Source organism: Cylas formicarius, unplaced genomic scaffold (genome assembly GCF_029955315.1).
Source record: "Cylas formicarius isolate icCylForm1 unplaced genomic scaffold, icCylForm1.1 PGA_scaffold_9__14_contigs__length_23061073, whole genome shotgun sequence".
Taxonomy (NCBI): domain Eukaryota; kingdom Metazoa; phylum Arthropoda; class Insecta; order Coleoptera; family Brentidae; genus Cylas; species Cylas formicarius.
The window spans coordinates 3,170,035-3,191,041 of NW_026844365.1; the positions used below are offsets into that span (position 1 = coordinate 3,170,035).

Below are 21,007 nucleotides of genomic sequence, written 5' to 3' on the forward strand. Positions count from 1 at the left end.
GGGTGGCTTCGAAAAAAAAAAAACCGTCCGGGCGAAACTTGACCATTAGCGGCACGTGTGCGTGCTTCTAATGGTCGCAACCGAAAGATTTGCAATCAAAAATACTGAGGGGGTGCGGGGCGAATGTGAAAAAAAACCGGATTGATCGATTACGGGGAGGGTGGCGCCCTCTGCTGCTGGATGATTTAATCCGAACGCTAGCGATGACCTTCGGCTCCAGACGACGATGAAAAATACATTAATTTTTGCTTTCTGTGTTCAAGTTTTTACAGATAAATCAGGAATACGTCTTTGTTCAGAAGATACATCGTTGAAGGATGACATAAAAAGCTCTTATGTATCACTCCTCCAAGAATACCAATGCCATGGACAAACAACAGCCTACTCTCACCTGAGATCCCTTGTGGAGTAGTACGGAATGGGAACCATGAATGAACGCAGAGAGATGTTGCTCGAATTCTGTGCAGAGAATCAGCTATTCATCGCTAACTCTTATTATATATTAAAAAAGAGCAGATGGAAAACCTCTATTAAAGACATCAAAACCTATCCGGGTCTGGATAACGCGCTGCAATATAGATAACAACCACGCTTTCATACATAAAATCGATGCCGACAGGAATGACCATCACAAAAAACCCTGGATAACCTCACCAACATGGAATCTCATATCCGAAAGGAGGGACCTATTACGGCGACAATTGACAGAAATATAGCGACCTTGGAAAAACGATCAGCATGAGCATAAATAATGATAAATAATGATCTTTTTCAAAAAGTTAGAATTCTTTCAATAACATTCCAACCTCATAATCTCCCAATCAAGGATCCCCAAGGAGTTAGGTTAACAACAAATCATAGAACGATGGAGGGGCAATACTGTGAAAATCTGATGGCGTCAGAAGATGAGGACGCGCAGGACGACGAGGATCTAAAACTTATCCAGGAACGCGAACCACCTATACACAAATCTCCTGGATCACACAACATCGTCTCCGAAATGCTAAAGAACAGCGGTAAGGAAGCCATAGATCTGCTGCGTCAGATCTGCGCAAAGGTAAATGACCCGAAAGATGGACCGAATCAATCTACATCCGTCTGCATAAATAAAGGAGCCTGTAAAGTTGTCTTGCCAATCATACAGGAACGATTGAAGAATTACCTTCTACCACAGATCCCCCCAGAACAGAGACAAGACAAGAAGAAACCAGAACAAAGCCCACATACAACTAGAAGGGCAATTCTCAACAGGATTCAACGTGGGAAATGGCGTTAGACAGGGTTGCATTCTGTCCCCACTTCTCCTTAGTATCTACGGAGAATGGATCATCAGGGGGGCTCTCCAAAATTGGGATGGCGGAGTCTCTATTGGAGGGACGAAAGTGTCACACTTACGGATCACACGATAGTTCTGGCACAAACTGAACAAGAAATGTTTGAACTCCTTCAACGTGTGGAAGCTGCTAGTTTGAAATCAGATCTACTGCTGAATAGGTCCAAATGCTCTGTGGTGATTGTGGATAAACCTCAGACAATCCCAATGCCACTTCCACACATTAATGATATAACCAAAACTAACTAGCAAAGAGGACTCCAAGCTTTGGGTAGACTGGCTAAAATCTGGAAAGACCACAACAGCCAGAAAGTGAGCAAGATGAGACTTCTCAAAGCGCTTATATTCTCCATCACCACTTATGGGTCGGAATTTTGTACATTAGATGCAGCATCCGCAAGAGAATAGAGGCGTTTGAAATGATATGCTACCCTTAGAGGGGACACATAACAAACATGTCCAGGCGTAGTAAACTAAATATTCGGGATCACGAAAGTCTGCTTCCAACAATCCAGAAACGTATTCTAAAATACTTTGGTCCCGTGATGCGGAAGGATGGTATGCAGAGCATTGTGATCCAAAGGAAAGTGGAGGGCAAAAGAATGAGGGGCAGATCATCAGTTAGATTTATAGACAAGATCAAGGACCTTACAAACATGTCAGTAGCGGAAGTTATGAGAACCCTAGAGGATAGAGAGGCCTGCAGAAGGATTGCAGCATGAATAATAACGACTGGAGAGAAAGAGTCAGATGCTACACAGACTACAAAGCACCTCGGGTCGTACCTAAAACCCGCGATTGGAGGAAAAGAAACGCGGACGATGGCGCCCGAGACGGCCGAAACGTCAGAACCAAGCGCGCTCGTTGGCCGCGCATGCCGGAGCTTCTGTGCACCGCCGGAGCTTTCGCCACCCGACAGTCAGTTGTTTCGTGACGGCGACTCAGACGGTGTCGTTTTTCGGAGCGCCAATTGGAATACGTCGTCGCGACGCTTGTCGGAGTTTCAGTGTGAGGGTGTCGTCATCGAAATTTCAAACCCGCGTCTCCCGGTGCCCAGATCCAGATTCAGAGGTAAAAGGCTTCGCTCGAGGAAAGCGACGGCTATTTTTAATTAAAGCTAGTGCATTTTTAAGGGTAGGTGCACGACAAAGACGCGGGTGCGCATCGCAAAATCCGTAACTCAATTATCGGGGCGAAGATACACACAACTCGGCGGTGTATGATTGCCTTTTTTTTATCGGGTTTTTTAAATTCGAGCAAATCACGGCCTTAGTCGGAGAGACCCTCTTTCAGCCGTTGTTTGAGTTTTTTCTCGCGACGCTGACAAAACAAATTTCAGTTTTCATATTCTCCTTCGCCTCTGGCAAAGAAAGCGTTTATAATCCGCGGAAAAATATAAAATACGGAAAATGAAATTCATTCACAGTCCAATGTATTTTTTTGTTTAGAATTTATTTCGTAGAGGAACTCAGAAGTTTGGTAGTATGAGAAAACCGATGTAGCAGCCTACAACTAAAGCAAAGGAGTAATGTAAATAATCTAATATCTGATCTAACTTTAGATAGATAGATTTAGATTAGATTTTAAATTTGAAAAGAAGACCTTTGAGAATGACTCACGGGTAACATCCAACCTGCAAAATATCTGAAATTATGTGAAAATTGGGGAATAGGTAAAGTCTGTTCATAGATATAAGAAAATGACTAACTCATACGAATTAAGGAAATACCCGGGCAAGCTGTAAGAATGAAATATTGCCCAACAGGTCCGTACTTTGCTTAGAATTTAATTATTTGGGGTTTTGTTAGGAAAGATACTAAAGAATATTTATTTATTTATGAACGAATTTATGTTTAAACTAAAATAAAATTACAAATTATTTTTATTACCTACTTAAATTACTTTAAATTGTTCACATAATATATCAGTATCACTGTCGCTATCATCGCCTGTTCTAATTATTATTTGCAATATGGATACACGATTGTTCTGCTTTTTCTATATGTTTAACTTTGTGGAGGGATGTTAAAAACTTCGAGTTCTATAAGTTTGAGTACATTGGAGTTAACACGTGGAAAAACATTTTTCCGACGAATGGCAGATTTCAGTTGGTACCAAACATGTTCAATGGGATTAAATATACAGTGGTAAGGTGGAACTGTATGCCCTAGATTTTTTACATAATTATCACAGACGTATTCCTTTTGTAGGTTCAAGCTTTGTAGAACCTCAATTAATTGCTTTTTGGCATAATCTTGGTGAAAATAAATGTCGTTATTATACATGTAGTGTTGGATTGTTGCTTTTGTGTCCCATGAGGGGGGGTTTAGTCAACTGTGATACTGTGATAACTTGCATTTTCCATTATAATGACGCGATTAGGAGGAATGTTTGGAACTAGTTTGTTTTTAAACCAATGTTCAAATAAATCAGCGGTGGTGTCTTCATGGTAATCCAGAGAAGAATCTTTAATTTTTTCGCAGACAGAGAAAGTCCATTTGGAATCCAACCATCTTTTGAGCCAGCATGCAAAATAGTTATTCTTTTACCTCTTTTTGATGGCGCGTTTGTTTTACAGTTACCAGTTGAGTCAACTCAACCCTTTTCCGGGGTATCATAAGTGTCGAACCAGGATTCATCCAAGTAAGGCCTTTGTTGTTCTCTGTAAATCCTAATTTTTTCTAGATATTCCAGTCGCCATTTCCGAATTCTAAAAGATTCTATTAAAGCTTGCCTTTTGGCGATTTTTTTAAATCTAAAACCCATGTATTGAATACACTGCCATAAGGTAGTTCTGCCACATTTAACACGGGTTTCATCTTTTTCAAGCCTCCGACTTAAGATATCTAATGTAGGCACGCTTTGTTCCTTGTATAACTGGTAAATTTTACGCCGCATTATATCTTGATCACTTTCATCTACACTCGAAAAAATGTCAGTATCGCTTCTTTTTTTCCTCGCTGAAATGGGATTATTCACAATTTTCCATACAGTTAATGTTGGAATTTTCGTCAATGTGGCCGTATCTTCTAAAGATGCTTGCTTGCTGGCACCATGTTCAATGAGAGTCAAATAAACATTGTTTATAACTTCCTTAGTCTCAATAGAATAGAATAGAATAGTGTTTTCTACATAATTCGCACACGATTCGACACATGCTGTATTACACACGAAATGAGGATGATTACTAATAAACTTAGACTAAGTAGTATACCAAACCTAAGAATATTAAACACAGGCATGCATAAAATTATTTTCAATTACGGACCACAATTTTACCTGAATTTAAATTCCGAATTTTATTGCATTGTATGGTAATGACCACCCTTGGATAATCCCATTCAAAAGCAATTGGTCACTTTCTTATATCTATGAACAGACCATACCAGCACTTATATGACGACATTCACTAAATATTTAGGAACCGGCCAACAGAATACGTGTTAATCGCCTAGAAAATATGACGCACAAAAGTCAACCCTTGGTGGCTGTTCGCTTCGCGGATACCCCATCAGCGAATCAAAGCGCGACTGCCAACCGACGGGGAGATCATCCAAACAAAGATAACTAATTATATGTCACGAACAGGCAGGCGGACCGCAGTGCCGGCAACTGAGGGATCGTAAATATCCCAACAGTCGAACGAACTGCGTCCGGATGTTCGAGTACGTCGCCATTAGCGGAATGAAAATAAAAACGGCGTCCCACAAAACCGCTAAGTAGTGGCACTAACGGTGTTCTGCGACCCATGTCGTATACCCACCATTACATTTCGTATTCTTGTGCTGATTCGACTGTGACTGCAATGAAAACAATAACAAACTGGAAATCCCACTTTCAGTAAAGTAAAGAATTACCTGTGTATTTGGGTGTTACTAGTGTGTTTGGTACTTTCCATCAAATTAATCTTACTTTATGTTTTTGATTGCTTTCTTCTCTCTATCTGGGAAGATAAATCGGTCGTTACTTACAGATACTACTGCTTTTTGCTAGTAATTTTACCTTGTAAATATTATCATTTTCCTCTGTGTTCGAATGTATAAATGTGCAATGGTATAGCGGCAGGATATCGAAAAGACTCCTTTCACGTTATTAATTTTTGCTGTTGTTCGAGCACTAATGAAATACGGTAGAATCAGCAATTATTCTTGTCGCTTCACTGGCAGTTAAAATCAAAATTGCTTACTTACATACGGCTGTTAGTTTTAAAGTCAATCTTTGTAAAGTATGATATTGATCTGACGTAAAGGTTATTTATTTATACGTCAATCAGTACGTAAGCGATCTTCTTAGTTGGTTACCGCTACGTCTTGTAGGCAACTAGTAAAGCGCGTTAAGTTTCGCATTTTTGCATGACGGGAGGAGTTTCATTTAGCTCCCTAAATATCGCCACTGTCTTCGTGCCATTTATTAGCAGCTCATAATTTAATATATCTTTGCACAAGGCAAGGTGCGCAACTATTCAGTGATTTTATTCGCAGTATCGATACCACGACTGAGAAAATTTCGAGTACCTCGACGATTGCTACCCAGATACATCTTATTATTATAAAATTTTCCAGTCACATAGAGCCTCTATTAGCCATGTCGATTCGTTAGAAGAGCCCAACGATATCTACTTTTTTTCTTTGGTCTAACTACGCAAATCGCGCGTTTTTCCGGCTTCACCTTTCCGTTGGTCGAGGTTCTGCAAGCAACAGGTTCATAATTTTGTGGAAGTTTTACCTATTTTAGGGATTTGGAACCTGTATGCTGCTTTTAATTTGGTCGTTTTGCCTTACCTTGCGTTTTGGGTTTGCTTTAACATCGGACCGGTTTCTCGATTAATCGGATGTAGGCTCCGCAATCCTAACGTCGAAGATGAGCGGAAAATCAGAACCCGTGTAACGCTAATCTAGTTCTGTTTTATTTCACTATATCACTCTAATTTTCGGGTTTTGTAAAAAATTCCTGTCCGATCTATCTTTATTAAGAACATATCTATAATGCTCTTTCTTAACTAGGGTTCCTCTCCAAGGGTTTGATATCGCGAGACAGATCAGTAGGAATTCGTAGACCTACGTAACCAACACGCTGCTACGTAACCAACACGCTGCGGACCGAGACTCTTGTGGACACTCGAGTATTTTTTTTTTTCGGAGTCGTCTCGTCCGAGTTATTAAAGACGACCCTGTTACTTGTCACTTGCATAATCCACCCCTACTTTGCGGTTAACTTAATTTACTTTGGTTGTCGTCGAGTTGGGCATAAATTTGGGCGCACCTAGACATCCTTTACGATCTGCTCGCTGCTTTACTGAGTGTTCCTTATATAATTTTTTCTTATTTTTTAATATTCCAATTTTCTGGTTTCAATTTTGAAAAGAAAAAACGTCCCAGCATACTGTGCTATATAATTGTAATCTAGCACAAAACTGTAAAATGATACAAAGAAATAAAAGAATTTACTAACTAAAGGTAACTCAGAGGAAAGGGATTAAATTGTAAACTTTGAAATAATTTTAATTAGTATTAACTTACTCAAATAAACATTACATTACCACAAATTCCATTACAAAATTGGCAGGTCGGTTTTATTAAGCGAACGACCGAAAAGTTCATCAAGCTCCGCATCACCCCCACCCCTTTAATAAGCTGCGGGGGTGCGCGACATTGCCAGAGTCGTTTACCGGTAATTGCTGTTTAAAACACAGACTTTAATGGGGAGGGGGTTGAGCTCGTTAGTCCCCCTCGCCCTTCTGTCCGATGGCAGTTAATGGTTTTCATCGATGACGTCTTCTCGGCTCGGGGAGAGGGGGTCATCGCTGGGGGTAATCAACGCGGCGACAGCCACGGAGCGCCGGAAATAGCTCTCTCCAGGAGCGCCTCCGAGGAGTCTTTGTAGGTTCGCGTCTGTGTGCCTAGCTAATGGACTGTGTAATGGCCGGTCTCCATTACCTTTCGACTTTGGTCAGATTAATAGTCGGGAGGAATCCAAAAGTGGACGTTTTAATTGACGTCGCGTGTTGTTCCCGTCGCCAACGGAAAACTTCGCGTTAAAATTAAGCCATCAAAAAGTGCCGTAAAATGGCGATAGTATCGTGGCCGTAAAAAATAACAATATCTGAAATTTATTGGGGGTGTCGAGCGGTCTATAAAAGCGACAGTCTATTGTCGCCGCCATGTAAACGGGGCCGTACATGCCGATGACAGGGTGTTTACGACGTCATTTTAAAAATGCAACCGCATTTTGCTCGTTCCGCCCATTTCAGGCTCTTAAACGCGGCGATGGCTTGTTTTCGATTTACTCAAAATCTAGTTCCGAATCGATCTGGACATTAGTCTTTAAATAAAAGGGTTTCCTAGATTTCGTATCGCATCTCATACACTTTACTCCCAAAGTATCATAGGAATAGGGTAACTTCAAGTTTTTTTTTTCTGGAAAATACGGTCAATTTAGCTTTTTCTGGCAGTGAACTCGTCCTCCACCACTGGCGCGAACTTTATTTACTTTGTGAAGGCGCTCCCCCCTCATAAGTCGACCGATAGATGTTCCCGCCTGACGGCTAAAGCCGTTTGTATTTTATTTATTTTGCATTGGCTTATCGGGCCAGCGAATCTGTCGGTCTAATTCCCGGCGATGGCAGTGGTAATCGATTCCATATGCAAATAGACGCGGAAAATTTCCGAAGGAATGTTCCACGCGAAGGATTCGAACACTTTCAGTTAGGAATTTTGTCTTTTGCGTTCTCTTAATCATATTTTGCCTGCGCTCGTCAGTCGACCCAGTCAAAATAAGACAGAACAGACACCGGGCATAACTGAATACTAGCGGTGCACAGCCTGAACTCCGGTAAATAATTCTAATTCTATGTTCGCAGTACCCTGCATCTCGCGGAATATTTAGGCCCTACCGAGTCCAAATGGCAACCTATTTAAAAAATTTATTAACAGCGAAGAAATATTACTTAGAGAATGCTGGTTTTACACCCAGCCAAATGATAATTAATGCAAAAAAAAAGAAAAGTTCCTTATTCTACCTTATACTAGCGGTCCCACTGTCGTCATTAAAGCAGTAAAGGGATATGGAGGAAAACCGGCTAACGACCTCGGGCCGCCCGCCCCGCCTCCGCGTAATAAATGATTCTTTAGAAATCTGTAAGGGTTATTAAGCAAGTCGCTGATTGTCCGTTCATGTCCTGTTCCTGTTTGTTAAGCTAAATGATCCTCCTGGGGGTGATTAATCGTCTCTACCGCTGATGAGAGTCAGCAACCGCCTCCGCCTACGTGAAAAACGCTCGGGGGCGGTTAATTCTTCGCCCCGTGTTCGTCCTGACGTGTCCACTTTTAACGCCGCCACCGTCCCCGCTCCGCGGCGGTGAATTACCGATATAATGTAAAATAAATTGGTCCTTCGAGCCGGAGCGAAATAGACAGCTCTCGATTGTGATTTTTTAAACCATTTCGACGATGAATTTAAATTAAAACTAACCATCACAGTGTCGGCGTCGGCGACGTGCGTTTTTTGTTTTCGCGGAAAACTGTTTAGCGCAGGTCTGGCGAAGTTCTTTTGAATGCTCCGCGAAAAGTTAGCCGCCTTTATCGCCGCCACCGGTTCCGGTTTCTTGCGATGAACTTTCCGGGATCTTAATTATTCCCGAACTTTGGCGGTTTCCGCGGCGGTTTTAATTCGACCCCGAGCGCGCTCGGATTTTTCGCTCTGTTAATTAGAAAATCAACTATTTCTGAGCGCCGACACGTTTCCTTTTGTAAGTTTTCAGTTGGTTGAAATAATATTTTCGAGATCTACGGGGATCAGTTCATATGGGCGAAGATTCTTTAAGTTGGGCTTTATTTTTTAAGGTTTATAGAATTTTTTAGAAGAAACAACCCATTAACTTAAATGTCACACTTTCACCATCGACAAAGAGAATACAACTAACCAAAATTCACTACTTCAATGTTTTGATATTTTGTATTTGGCCAATCGTGGGTAGGATTTAAGTTCCCCTTTCCATTGTAAATTTCCATTACGACCCCCGTTTAGAGGTAGCGGCAAATAAGTGCGCACTCGTCTCGAAATTTAATACGGGCGATACGTCACCGGCTTGTAAACATACATCATCTCCCTTTTTCAGATGGCCGACGCGCGTGACACTCCAGTCGAATAAAAAAAAAACGAAACGGCACCGGAGAATGTCCGGGATTAAAATAATGTCGGACCGGCGGACGCAGTGAATCACCTCTACGGGAGAGATGTCCGTCGTCGTGTGGTAAAGAAAATTGTACGCATCGAGCGAAAAATGTGCTGTCCGCAGAGCAGCGCGCTTTCGCGACTCGGTCTGTTTACCGGCGTGATAGCGTTGGCCGCCCTCCTAGTAGCATACGTCAGTTCGCCGTGGCTGTACACCAAGGAGCCGTTGCCGCTGGAGAAGCCTTCGCTCAAGACGAATATCACGTTCAAGATCGGCCTCTGGAGGGTGTGTCCGACGGTGAAGAGGATCAATCTTACCATACGTAAGTATTGCGACTATTAACGGTCCGTGGCGAAAGATAAACATGCTCCGTGTCATCTACAACGAGTGACGTATCTTTCCTTTTAAATTAACCGTCCGCACTCCCGCCCCCCGGAGTTGAAAACCCCTGAACGTTGGTGGCCCCATTTTTTAATCACGTCCCAGAAGTGGGATTTTGCGGTACTAGGGACTCGTATGCGTTCCTTCCGATCAACCCTTACGAATTATGCTAAACACAACGGCGTCCCGCTTTTTCGCGGTAGCTGCATTTGATTTCCGCCGATAAATTGCCCGGAGCTCGAGGAAGAGAAAAAAAAAGAGTGAAAAAATTTGAGGCGGCGGTGGAAGGGCGTCTTATTCGATATTCCTTACATTCGCCCGTCACGGGAAGGCGGAATAATGGACTTTAAATTTAATCGCGAGATAAAGGTGAGCAAAAACGAGGCCCTTCGGGGTGAGCGGGCAAAAACAAAAGACGCGCGGCGATGATACCCGAAAAACCTTTCACCGCGCCATTTTGTGCCAGTTCGAATTTCGCTAAATTATACAAAGCGAATCGGGGTAACCGAAACAACGTTTGTAGTTGAAAGTCTATTCGTCGGTTTTGTGTTTTACATATGATTCGTGCCGCGGCGTCAGCGTCGCCCCTAACGAGCCACCGATTCCGTGTTGCAAAACAACACGTTTGACTGGCGTACACAGCGCCCCACCGCAATACCCACGGGCTTTGGCGTTACCTCGATTTTTAAAAATTTTTACGTATTCCTTTTGCCTTCGTTTTCCGCTCTCGTATAACTCGGAGCCATACTGTTTTTCGAATCTTATCGTCTTCCAGTATAACTTTATAAGATGATAAATATTATCATTAATATACTATATAACTATTAATCAATAACATCGTCAATACATGTGGATAACTTTTTGTAAAATATTTTATTTATTTATTTTTTATTCGATTTGATTATCACGTAATTAAGAAAACAAGAACAAAATCTTCACACGTCACACGAGTGTTACGTCTTACGATTTTATTGATTTGGTACGGTAAAAGCTGTGGACGAGGTTCAATCAGTACACACACAACACAAAAACCCGTTTTATAGTTTAATGGTGTATTTTGCAACAAATCACAATTTAACCAATTAAAAATAATAACAGACTGTCGGATTACTAGATTTCGAACCATTCGAGCAAAGTATTTACTAGTTTTCATTAAACCTATTCGTTTATCGTTCCGATCGGTTCTGCTATGGTTTTCTCTTTTTAACTGTTAGACAAATGTTAGACAGAGCGAGACGTATTATAGGATATGTCATATAAGTGCTTAATACCAATACTCAATATAATAATACAATGTCATATACACAACAAAATAAACACAATATCAAAACTTTTTTTTTGTTTATTTGATCATATAAGCAAGAAAAAGCAGGTCCTAACCTTCAATTTTGTTTTGTTTGTACTGATGAGACGTGGATATTTGAAAATGGTACAACTGGTCTTGCCAAGATACTAATATAAAAACTGTAAAAAGCACTGAAATTGATGCTGACGATATGTAAAATTTCTCTGGGAAACCTAAATTATAAATGTCACTTAACTTACCGACTACTCCACTTATAGCACGTAATGACGGCAAAATTCAGTGTCGTAAAATCTCCGAAAACATCCGATTGCTCCCAAACCCGTGCGGTAATATCCCGGAAATGTCCAAAATGGCTCGGATCCGTGTGAAACGAAACTGACGCGGTAAAGTGACGTTTCCCGTGCGCTAGATTGGTGTGTAATTAGGTATTTTACAGACGGGAGTAGAAAATAGTGACTCACGAGTCTATTTGACACCAGCGGAGCGCGTGTTTAATGAAAATATTCCTTATTCCCTTTGTCTTCGTTTTCCGCTCTCGTATAACTCGGAGGTATACGACTGCTATTTCTATTTTTTTAGTACACTGGTAGCTTCTCGCCTTGCAGTCTAAGTTTATAATATGGTCAATACGATCATTAATATCCTATATAACTATTAATCAATAACATTGTCAATATACAGTCGGTCAAAAAAGTCTCCGTATAGATAGTATTTTTTCAGCTATCTTTCAGTTTCTTCTCTCACTTACATTTAATGAGAAACGTATTTCAAGTAAATATCGGCAAAATAAGGCAGAAGAAGCTATGTCAAATAAGTCTTCGTAACACTATTATTACTATTACTATTAAGGATTAAAACAATATTTCTTTCATATTTTTGAGGTCTTCTTGACTCGTAACTTGATGTTTTTTCACTCGTCGCTTGAATTCTTCCCACCGGTGCTCTATGGGTATAACATCCAAAGATTATTGTGGTGGAACACTTCGAGTGTTCGAAGTGTTTTCGGAGCGCGAGCATTGAAGATGCCAAGTGAGATTTTGGCGAAACGTCTGCAGGATTCCAGTCGGATGCAAGATTTGCAGGATTCCAGTCGGAGTTCAACGAGCGAACGGATGATATCCCGGAATATAGTGTCATCATATATATATATATATATATATATATATATATATATATATATATATATATATATATATATATATATATATATATATATATATATATATATATATATATATATATATATATATATATATATATATATATATATATATATATATATATATATATATATATATATATATATATATATATATATATATATATATATATATTTATTACATACTGTACAGTTGAATGTGTTTTTTTAATTATTTTACCAATATCTCTATATTTTCTCTTTCCATAAATCTACTATGATTTTTCGAAGCACTAACTTAAAAATGGCGCAAAAATAAACAAGTATAACTCAACTTAATCCCTATATTCTTTTGCTTTTTAGAAACCTTCTGGATTCCTCCTGCGTCAGAGCCCAGTTTCAGTCAAGCTCTGAAGAAGCCAACAGAATGATTGGCGCAACGTCGGCAATTTCGACTAAGCAAAAACCGACGCAGGAGGAATCCAGAAGTTTCGTAAAAAGCATTACAGTAGCCTGTGGGTTTTTTTGAAAAATATTCTTTTGATTTGTATGCAAAATGAGCTAAAAGAGCCTCTTTTAACTCAACTTCGTCAACTTTTTCAAATATCCAAACAAATAATAGTCGCTGGGGGCCATATCTGGACTATAGGGAGGATTATCTATCTGTTGAAACCCACACTCTAAAATGGCAGCTTGTGCAACAGCAGCAGTATGGGCAGGTGCATTATCCTGCAAAAGACGTACGCCTCTGGTCAGTTTTCCTCGACGTTTTACACGTACGCAGTCTCGCAATTTATGCAATAATGTTGCGTAATATTTACCATTGACATTGGTATTAGTTTCTTTAAAATCTATCAAAAGAATTCCTTTACAATCCCAAAAGATCGTGGCCATCGCCTTTTTTGTTGACTGGCAGACTCTGAATTTTCTCGGAGGTGCTTCAGCCTTACGACGCCACTCCATTAATTCTTTTTTCGATAGAGAGAACCATAATTTCATCTGCCGTTACAATAGTTTCTATCACAGGCTTGCGTTTCGACCCGCAGAGTTCCCCGCACATTCAGTACGGCCTTGTTTTTGAATAGCCGAAAGGTTTTTAGGAACCCATCTTGAACTAACCTTATACATACCTAAATAATTATGCAGAATTCGACGAACACTTGTATCAAAAAGCTTAGTAATTTCTGAGATTTCCTTGACCTTTAAACGTCGATTACTCAATACCACCTCTTCCACAATCGCAACAATATCTTCCGTTATGATCTCCACTGATCGACCATCATCTTCAAGCGACTCCTGTCCCATTCGAAAACGTTTTGTCCATTCTTTCACTACAGAACATGAAGGAGAACTTTGGTCGTACACACTATCCAGCCTTTCTTTAATAACTTTAGGTGCTAACCCTATTTTTTTGATTTTATTGATTTGGTACGTTAAAAGCTGCGCCTGAGGTTCAATCGGTACCCACGAGTTCTCACACGCCGTCACGCCCCTCCCAACACTCCCAAACTAATCTAAACGTCACTTAACTAGGGCGCGGTCGCCGTTGAAAAAGAATTCTCGCGGGGTAACGTGATTAAGTACGCGGCTCCGGGCACGGTCGCAATTTAAAATTGAAATTCGCGGTGTCGTAAATCAAAGCGTCAACGTAAGCGCAGACACGCCCATCCGACGCCCATTTGCTGACATTGCTTGAGGTGCGTGGCGGAAATTTCGGAGGTCTGCGCCTATAGAGAAAACAATTCATTCGTTCCCTCCTGAAGAGAAAAAGAAGTAGGAAAATATTGCGGCATATCGCGCCTTGTTACTTTCGAAAAACCGATAAAATCGAATTTTTCGAAAGTATACGCGCTTGGCAACGAAACTTATGTATCTCTTATGTAGGTCCGCCATTGGTGCAGAAATGATCAGCGTCGAAAAAAAAACTTTTTTTTCTGTTCTCCGTTTCTCTGTAGACCTGGCGGTTTGCTACACGACTTTCAAATTTGGCTCCTTTTAAGCCGTGCACGAGCTACACTAACCTACTAACTAACTTTTTGTAGATTTTCGTCTGTTTTTTGGACTTCGGTATGACACGTATATAGAATTTAGCTCCGTAATGAAAATATTGCTTATTCCCCTTGTCTATTGAAACTGGGGGCGCTGGGGGGTCGACAAGTATTTTTTAAAAATTAAAAACCGCACTTGCAGGGTATCGAGAAAAAAAATATTTCTCTAAGATAATATATGAGATCAAAAAAATTCTCTAACCAAACGACGCGCAAGATCCGGGCCAAAAACCTTTATTCTTGATGATTTTTTAAAAATGTACAGGGTGCGTCGGTAATTTGCAAAAAACTGAAGATCAGTCTCCCTTTGTAATGATAATTTCTGTACAGCACGTATTGTATTTACGGTTTTCACATATTGTACAGGGTGTTCGGAATATTCTGTGCTATATTCTAAAACGTCATAGGTGTCTCAAATATGTAGTCATCGACTTCAAATTTGGTAAGGAAGTAACGTCACCAAATATTTTTTTAAATTATTTTGTTTTCCAGAAAAACGTGATTTTCTCAAAAACTATTCAACTGATCGGCAAAATTTTGAAGCCCGAAAGTGTGGGAGATCCGGGGCTATGAATTTTGTTTTTTAGTATTTTTTCGATTATATAAAAAAATAAATAAAATAAATTATTAACCGCAAATCAAAATTCGTAAAAAATATGGCCAATCGGTTCAAACAGTATTATAGGCCGTATCAAGAGTAACAATTTTTATTTTTACGGTTTTCGTCTATCACATACGCATACGACTACGACTAGACTCAGGGCTATGACCTCTGTTTCGGACATTGTTTGAATCATATACAGGGTGTGTCGTTTGTGGTTTTTGTCGGTAAATTATTGGGGATAAATAAAACATTGCTAAAATTACGTTAATTTGATTTGCACGGTTATCGTAAACTGTGTCGAAAGAGAGTTTCAGGTTTCGTCAATTATACAGGGCGCTCGGGACATTTGAAAAAATATTTGAAGATTTAACAAAGACACTTTATGCATGGTGTATGCACAATAAAATTACATCGATTTTGAGAAAGTTCCATAGTGGTCCGCAGAAGCACGATAGAAAAACATAGCGTCCCTTTACCACAAGAAACCACGAGGCTCTTTCTTTTTATAATAAAAAGCTGCTTCGCGCTAGGCGCTACGAACTTGCCCCGCCCAGTGACGATTTTTCGAAAGCAATCTTGTTATAGTTGTAGAGGCAAAGGGCGCTACTGCAAAGGTGCAAATCCAGTTCGGGGGGTTCGGGAGTAGTTCGGTTTAATTAAACGGGCAACCTAATAGCCGGGGGCGGTCGCCGGCGCCGTTGTTTGCCGATTTCATTTCGCCGGAGCATATTATTATTCCGAATAGCCCGGAGATTCGTAGAAAAACGCAGCGGCAGGTTTTAATGGTCCGCGAGAAATTAATTTCACGTTTGTGCGCTTTTTTTTCGTCGTTCTCCGGTATTTTCTTTTACGACCGTTTAAACCCGGTGGAGGGAGAAACGTAGCATCAAACAAGCAGGCTTTGAACCATCTAAACACAATTAAATCGCACATCTCCATGGTAACTGTAAACAGCGTCCGATTATGTGCAATGTTGTCACGCCTCCGCTTTCTGGCAGAAATATTTTAAAACATGTCCAAGTTTTGCTTCCTGTGTTGTGGCCGCGATAAGTAGTACTCAATAAGGACATATTAATTTTGATGTTTGGATTTCACTTGATCGTTATTTAATTGAATCTCTGTTCTTCTTCTATTACCTAAAGCAAATTCTTTATTTTCACTTAGAGATATCTCAAGAATCAAGCAAAACGGTATCACAGTTTTTTTTATATGGATGCTCATTGTCTCAGAAACCTTCCTAAAAAATTAAATTCGGCCCATCTCAACATTATAGGTTTTTTTATTCGTCTCCTGTCAATTTCAGGGCGAGTTTTTGATTTGCAGATTTCTCCATATTGCCAAAATGTATAAAAATGATATGTACAACAGAAATATATTTAGGCCTTGTTCCTCAAACGAAATTTGAAAGTACAATAGATATAAAAAAATTGGATAATGCAACGCATTTCTTTTATTAATCATAACTTCAGGGGTGGTGATAGGGTGCAGTGGGCTTATTTTTAGGGACGAAATGTCACACCTGTCGAAAGCAACAAAAAGAAAATTTCGGTAACCTCGTTAGTCGTTACCAGATATTAATATTTCTTGTATTAAAAAAAAATACTGCAATTAGCCCGAAAACTGACTTCGATGAACTCATCTATTGTGGTAAATACCAAAGAACACAAGATTTGAGAAAAATTGATATGAGCGAGCCGTCATTTGTTACAGAACTAAATCTTCGGGCCTCTGGTAACCAGGCAGCAGCCAATTCTATCACTTCCTCGCCAAATACTTTTAAAAATGGTCATAAAAATTTATCAAATACTAAGCATGGAATTAAATCACGCTTTGACGTTATATTTGGATCTTAACTTGTCTAAACATCAATACCAGTTGCTTAGAAATTGCCATATGTATCCATGGTACAACAAAGTGAGAGAGGCCAAGCAACAGTGTTATCCTAAAGATATTTGCGTTAAAGAAAAACCAAGAATTCATAATGAATTTCGATGTAGTTTGGGGATCATCGTAGACCAAACAATGCAATTATACAGTTTCCGCCGAAATTATCAAATCCATTTTCAGTTTTTATGTTGTTTTACAAGTTTTAGCTAGTGGATTTAGTATTAGACATGACGATTTTAAAATCGATCTGATAGAATCTGCTCTATCATTTGTTTCCCTGTATCCTGTCCAGTGTCAATCTGACAACTTTCAAAGAGGGCCGCAAAGATACAGGGAGCATAATGCGATAAAATTCAACAGGCTTGCAACAAATTTGGACGTATTTCATAATTTATTACTTTCGTCTGATCCAAAATTCGCAAATTTACTCAAAACCAAAGCTTCAAATAAAAACACATTTAGTCCCGAAGCTTTAAACTTGCTGGAGCCTTTCAAAGAAAATATTAAAATCCTGGGGGGAAGGGAAGGAATCTCACGAACCACGAATCATCATTATTAAATTAAAGTTAATACTGTTCGGTTTTATTATGAAATATTTGCCATTGTCTCAGAATAAAGAATACATGCTGATATTTTTCTACATTATTTACTCCTCCAAAGGCAGATAATACAATATCCAAATATATTTTCTAAATTTATTGAGTATTTTACCAATGTTGCTGCTGATATGCTGGTCTGTTTGATTGTCAACCCTGAAGTACAGAGTGAGTGAGTGAGAGACGATGTTTTATACTGTATAATTGCATTGAAAAAATCTAGTTCTTATGACTGCTATGACATTAATAGTATTATTTTGAAGATTGTCAACGAGATTGTAACACCTGTCACATTTTGACTTAATAAATGTATTGATAGTGGAAGTTTTCCCGTGCAATTTAAGGTCACGAGGGTAGTTCCGATATTTAAAAAAGGTAACACACACTCTTCAATTCATTTCCGACCCATATCAATAGTTCCCATACTTGGTAATTTGTGATTCCCAATTTGGTTTTAAGACCGGCTGCCCTACTGTGAAGGCGGTTCGCAGGGTTGTGGGAGTGCCTAGAAACGGGGGAGCAACCTGCACTATGTGACCTCACCTAGGCTTTCGAATGCTTCTCTCATGACCTGCTTCTAGAGAAGCTTGGCAGATATGGTGTCCGTGGTCACCTTCAGGAACTTATCCGGTCATATTTAACTGACAGAAGACAGTGTGCCGTCTTTAACAACAACATATCGGAACTGAAGGTTGTGAGAAGTGGCGTGCCTCACTGTTCACTATTTACGTCAATGACTTGTATCATTTTCTGTTCCTCAATAACTGTACACTTTATGCGGACGATACATCGTTTGTGACTTATGACAATGACTCCAATGAATCTATGCACAATGTTGATGATGTTGAGCGGAAAGCGGAACTTTGGTTCACCAATAATAACCTTAAACTAAACACAGATAAGACACAACGTCTCGTTTTTTCAACTGAAGGGCAAGGATGTGAGGCTCTTGGGAGTAACGCTTGATGATAGTTTAAATTGGGCCCCTCATATTAACATCTTGTGTAAAAAAAATGGCCTCTACTATTTATATAATCCGTAAACTTAAAGACTGGTTACCGTTGGCACATTGCGAATTACCTATTTTTCTCTTTTTCACTCTCATCTAACTTACGGCATAGTTCCCTGGGGTAATTTTGTCACAGCAGACCAGTCATTTAAACTCCAAAAGAAAGTTGTTCGTTTGATTGCCGGTGCAGGTTATCTGGAGCACTGTCGACCAATTTTTAAGAAGTTGGATATTAGGCCACTTCCTTGTCTGCATATTTATCATCTATTATTAGAAATACGCAAAAACATACGCAGCTTCAGTCAGAACTCCTCTTATCATGACTACAAAAAGTCTAAAAAATTCTCTAAACTTAAACTTGTACAATAAACTACCAGCTAACGCGAAAGTTCTAAGTAATGGAAAATTAAAAAAATCATCTTAACCTTTCTGCTTCCTTTTGTTTATTTATATAAAATTCCTGTACTTTGTTATATAAACGGTCCTGTTCTTATGTATCGTACACTATTTTAGATAATTCACACACTTTTTATATAATTTATTCATTGTCTTGTTTCTCATATACATATTTTTTTACGTATTGTATTTATGCCTTGTCATAATTGTAAGAACAAAACGTGGTCAATAAATTATATTCTATTCTATTCTAAATAAAAACCTAAACCCAAATTTAGTATTTTCTCATTAGTTTGGCCTTTACTTGCCATATCACATGATTTCCGACAAAAAACAGCCTTTAATAATTTTTCAAACTGTTTGGGTCATCGGGACGCGTTAGTAATAAGCATTAATATTCCGTTTTAACAATTTGCTGCTGCTGTCGCCGCTAGTAGTATAATAGTGCCGGTTCTAAGCCACTTTTGGCAGGAAAATTTGAATTTTCGTGAATGTTCCAGTTGGCGCGGGAAAATGAAGTATTTTCTCATTAGTTTCGACTCCGCTTGCTGTATCACATGATTTCCGATAAAAACGCAACCTTCAAATAATTTTTCAAGCCTTTGGGGGTCATCCTGGCCCACTGTGGGGCGTAAACCGACGCGAAAACGATCCAGGTCTGGGATGGGTTAGTTTTGGTTGGTCAGTTAGTTAGAAAATACGATGGACATAGCACGTCACGAGGATAAGGGTTTGAGGGGCGTGGAGAAGGCGTGTCGCACCGCCCACCTCGATAGCGATTGGTTCGCATTAGATTTTTTAAGTCTCGACCTTCGGAGGGTCCCAGAACTTCGGGTCCCGTCCCCGGGGCTGAGTTATTCCTGAGAATTTAACCCCGAGCGCAGTGTCTAACGACCTGACCGCGCTAACTATTTACAAACTGACATTAAGATCGAATAGGCGCGATAACGACGGTCTGGCAACAGGGGACGCCGGAGTCGCCGTTGTTTCATATGATTTAACAGCCGACACCCTCTCCCTTCCGAAAGTTTTGGGCCGTTTGGTGATCGGCTGCGCGGGTGGGAAACCACGCGGTCGCGTGCTGATTTCGTCGAAGGCGTGGTTTTGACAGGTCCGTCGCGCACTCAATCTGCGAATCGAGTTATTAATAATAGTCGCCGGTCGGACGTTAATGGACGCGCGTTTCGCGATCGATCGGGCGAAAGAAATGAGCCAGCGGCGTCCGCCGCCCACCAGTAACGAGGTTATCGATCAAACGAGTGCGGAAGTCGGGAACAGTTCCGGTAATTAAAAGTTTTAATCCGGAATGCTCCTTCGATTTAATAAATTGAAAACTTGGAGAAATGCGCCAAAGGTTTTGCCACAATTTCCAAACATAATTCTTCGACGAGATTGTAGCCAATACCTGTTTTCTTTCCTTGTTAAAATCTTCTCGCTACGATAGTGCCGGGTACTCTGAATAACTCAGTGACTTCATAGCCGGAAGGCTTCCAAGTGAGGCTAGCGACCTGCTTGGATAGAAAAACAAAGTTTAGTCTTGGATTTAATTGGACTAAATAATGACAACCTGGCGAGAACAAGCATCAAGCCCAAAGTAAACCGACTTTACTTAGAATAAAGACCAAATTAGAAATGTGCCTTTTCGTAGACTAAAAAGAAGGGCAAATGCAACAGCAAATACGCAAGCCACATTCTAATATACAGTGGCAAGAATAAAAATGACAAAACAACATAAGGAGGATATAGACTTATTCTACCAGACATTACAAACAGTCTTAGACGATATAACCAATGAGTACGACACAATGATCTTGGGGAATTTCAATGCAAGATTTAGTGATGATGTTATTCCTGGTATCAAAAATCGAAGAAACAATTAATGAGAGTGTCGAAAAAATGATACACCTATTAACATACCTTCGAAAATTGTCCTCGTGAATCAACTATGCAAAAATGCGAACAACCATTCAACGATCTTACGACAAATCCGTTGAAGAGGTAAGCAAATTTAATATAGAATCCCTATCAGACGACTCGACCAAATGCCTTCAGAGAGAACATAGATGTTAATAATATCCAAGGGAGTGATGCAATGGAAGGGACATGGACAAAACTAAAAACTAATATACTAAAAGC

At 39.8% G+C, this 21,007-nt stretch overlaps 1 protein-coding gene across 2 annotated transcripts in view; it reads left to right on the top strand.

Moving 5' to 3' along the window:
* The first annotated feature begins 2,263 nt into the window (after positions 1-2,263).
* LOC132707418 (uncharacterized) overlaps positions 2,264-21,007 on the top strand; it is a 71,037-nt gene continuing 52,293 nt past the window's right edge. Inside the window, exons 1-2 of one of the 2 annotated variants that reach the window (XM_060679267.1) lie at positions 2,264-2,404; positions 9,450-9,828. In XM_060679267.1, the coding sequence (XP_060535250.1) occupies positions 9,615-9,828 (214 nt within the window). In that variant the 5' untranslated portion in view covers positions 2,264-2,404; positions 9,450-9,614. The other variant, XM_060679266.1, reaches the window with a different exon arrangement.